A 1681-nucleotide genomic window follows, 5' to 3' on the forward strand; every position below is an offset into this window, starting at 1 on the left:
ACTCAACCGTTACTCGTTGGTCTAGTTTACCAGTTAAAATGTGCCACCGTATTTTGCAGTTCATTAGACTGATTCTCATGCTTCTAAGGCGCTTTTTTATATTACCATTCAAGATTTTCTTCAATAAATTTGTTAGTATGAAAAAAAAATGGTGGCAAGTACATCTTAGAAGCAAACTTTAGTTTGCTTCTAAAGTTAGTTTGCTTCTAAAAGTTTGCTTCTTGGAACTAAAGTTTTGAGATTACATTCAAAAATTTATGGTGAGGGAAATCCTCCAGCAAACGAAACTTTTGTTGAATATAATTAAAGGACGGCAATTAAATTGGATTTCAAATGAAATTGCGAATCAACAGCTTTTGTGCCCATTATTTTCATTTCAGAATTGGAATGTTGCGGCGTTTCTTGACAGCATGCAAAATGAACAAATGATTACAAATTCATAAAATATGAGAAATACTGTATTGATATTACGATAGCATTTCTATTCTTATAGATTAAAACGACCTCTATTTCACGGTTTTGATTTGTAACTTCTTTGATCTTTTATGGAGAAGTTTCCTAGTATTTGTATATTCATTTAATTCCATTTAATTTTTTTTACTGATGCATCAAATGTTGCAACATTGCGCTACTTCTACTATTTACTTTCCAATTAGTACGTTATTCATTTCTTGTAATTCAGTCATCTTGCTTTAGCTTTTACTTATTCCATGTCAAATAAAAAATCTTTTTACGGGTAACTAATTTTCATCATGATTTATGTATTTGTTTTCATTATGCCTCTCATTGTCTTTGTGGTCTCATTTGTTGTTATATCTTGAGAAAGATTACTGACGGTTGAGTAATTTGAAATTTTCATGAAAGAAAAAGTCCTTTTAAAAATTTGAAAGGTCTAATTCTTTTAATTTAGTAGATCTATGCAAGCGAATAATATTACTCACCGTCTTTAGACATAATTCTCTTAGTCATTTTGCAGCAGGGAAATTCTCATTAGAATGAAGTGTTCAAATAAATTTTTGATTTTCTTGACAACATCTAACAAATATGTTGAGGGGAAACATTAAGTGTTAAAGATAGTTTATGTTCTTACTTTTTTTAATAACGACAACCTCTTATTTGATACCCTTGGCTATAATTTTTCCATTCTTTGATTTTTTGGTTCAACCAGTACATTAAAATATTTCTGTATTTGCCCCACTTAATTTGATTTTAATTTTCAGATTTAATTTTAAATGGTTTAATTATTCCATTATTATTATTATTTTTTTTTTTTGCGAAAATATATGCAGTAAATTAGTAATTCTGATTACAGATACTTGTATAATAGCAACAGTAATAATTAATTAATCATTTAAAAACGAAAAGGTTGTTGTATCCTTGGTAATATTAGCTCATCTTTTTTCCTACTACTATTATGATTTACAAAAAAATTTAATGAAGCTTCTTTTGACATCATCATCCCATTCAATGTACGTGGAAGTGATCGTCCATATCGTGGTTGATGCTTTATTGATTCGGTTGCTTTTAAGCGAGGACGACTTGTCCGTTTTGTATGTATTCGTGTTGGAAGTAGATAAATTTCAACACTAAAAAAACTAATTAAATTAATTAATTATAATTGGAAATAGATAAATTTCAACACTAAAAAATAAATTAATTAATTATAATTGGAATAGATAAG

The 1681-nt window shown here is 28.1% G+C and overlaps 1 protein-coding gene across 1 annotated transcript in view; it reads left to right on the forward strand.

Annotated features, from left to right (window-relative positions):
- Positions 1-443, forward strand: part of LOAG_18118 (hypothetical protein) — a gene marked incomplete at both ends in the record, with an annotated part of 10738 nt that extends 10295 nt beyond the window's left edge. The window contains one exon of the mRNA XM_020450786.1: positions 381-443. Coding sequence (XP_020305492.1) covers positions 381-443 — 63 coding nt within the window. The remainder of the gene's footprint in view (positions 1-380) is intronic.
- Between the last annotated feature and the right edge of the window lie 1238 nt (positions 444-1681).

The sequence above is a fragment of the Loa loa genome (genome assembly GCF_000183805.2).
Source record: "Loa loa unplaced genomic scaffold supercont3.199, whole genome shotgun sequence".
Lineage (NCBI taxonomy): Eukaryota > Metazoa > Nematoda > Chromadorea > Rhabditida > Onchocercidae > Loa > Loa loa.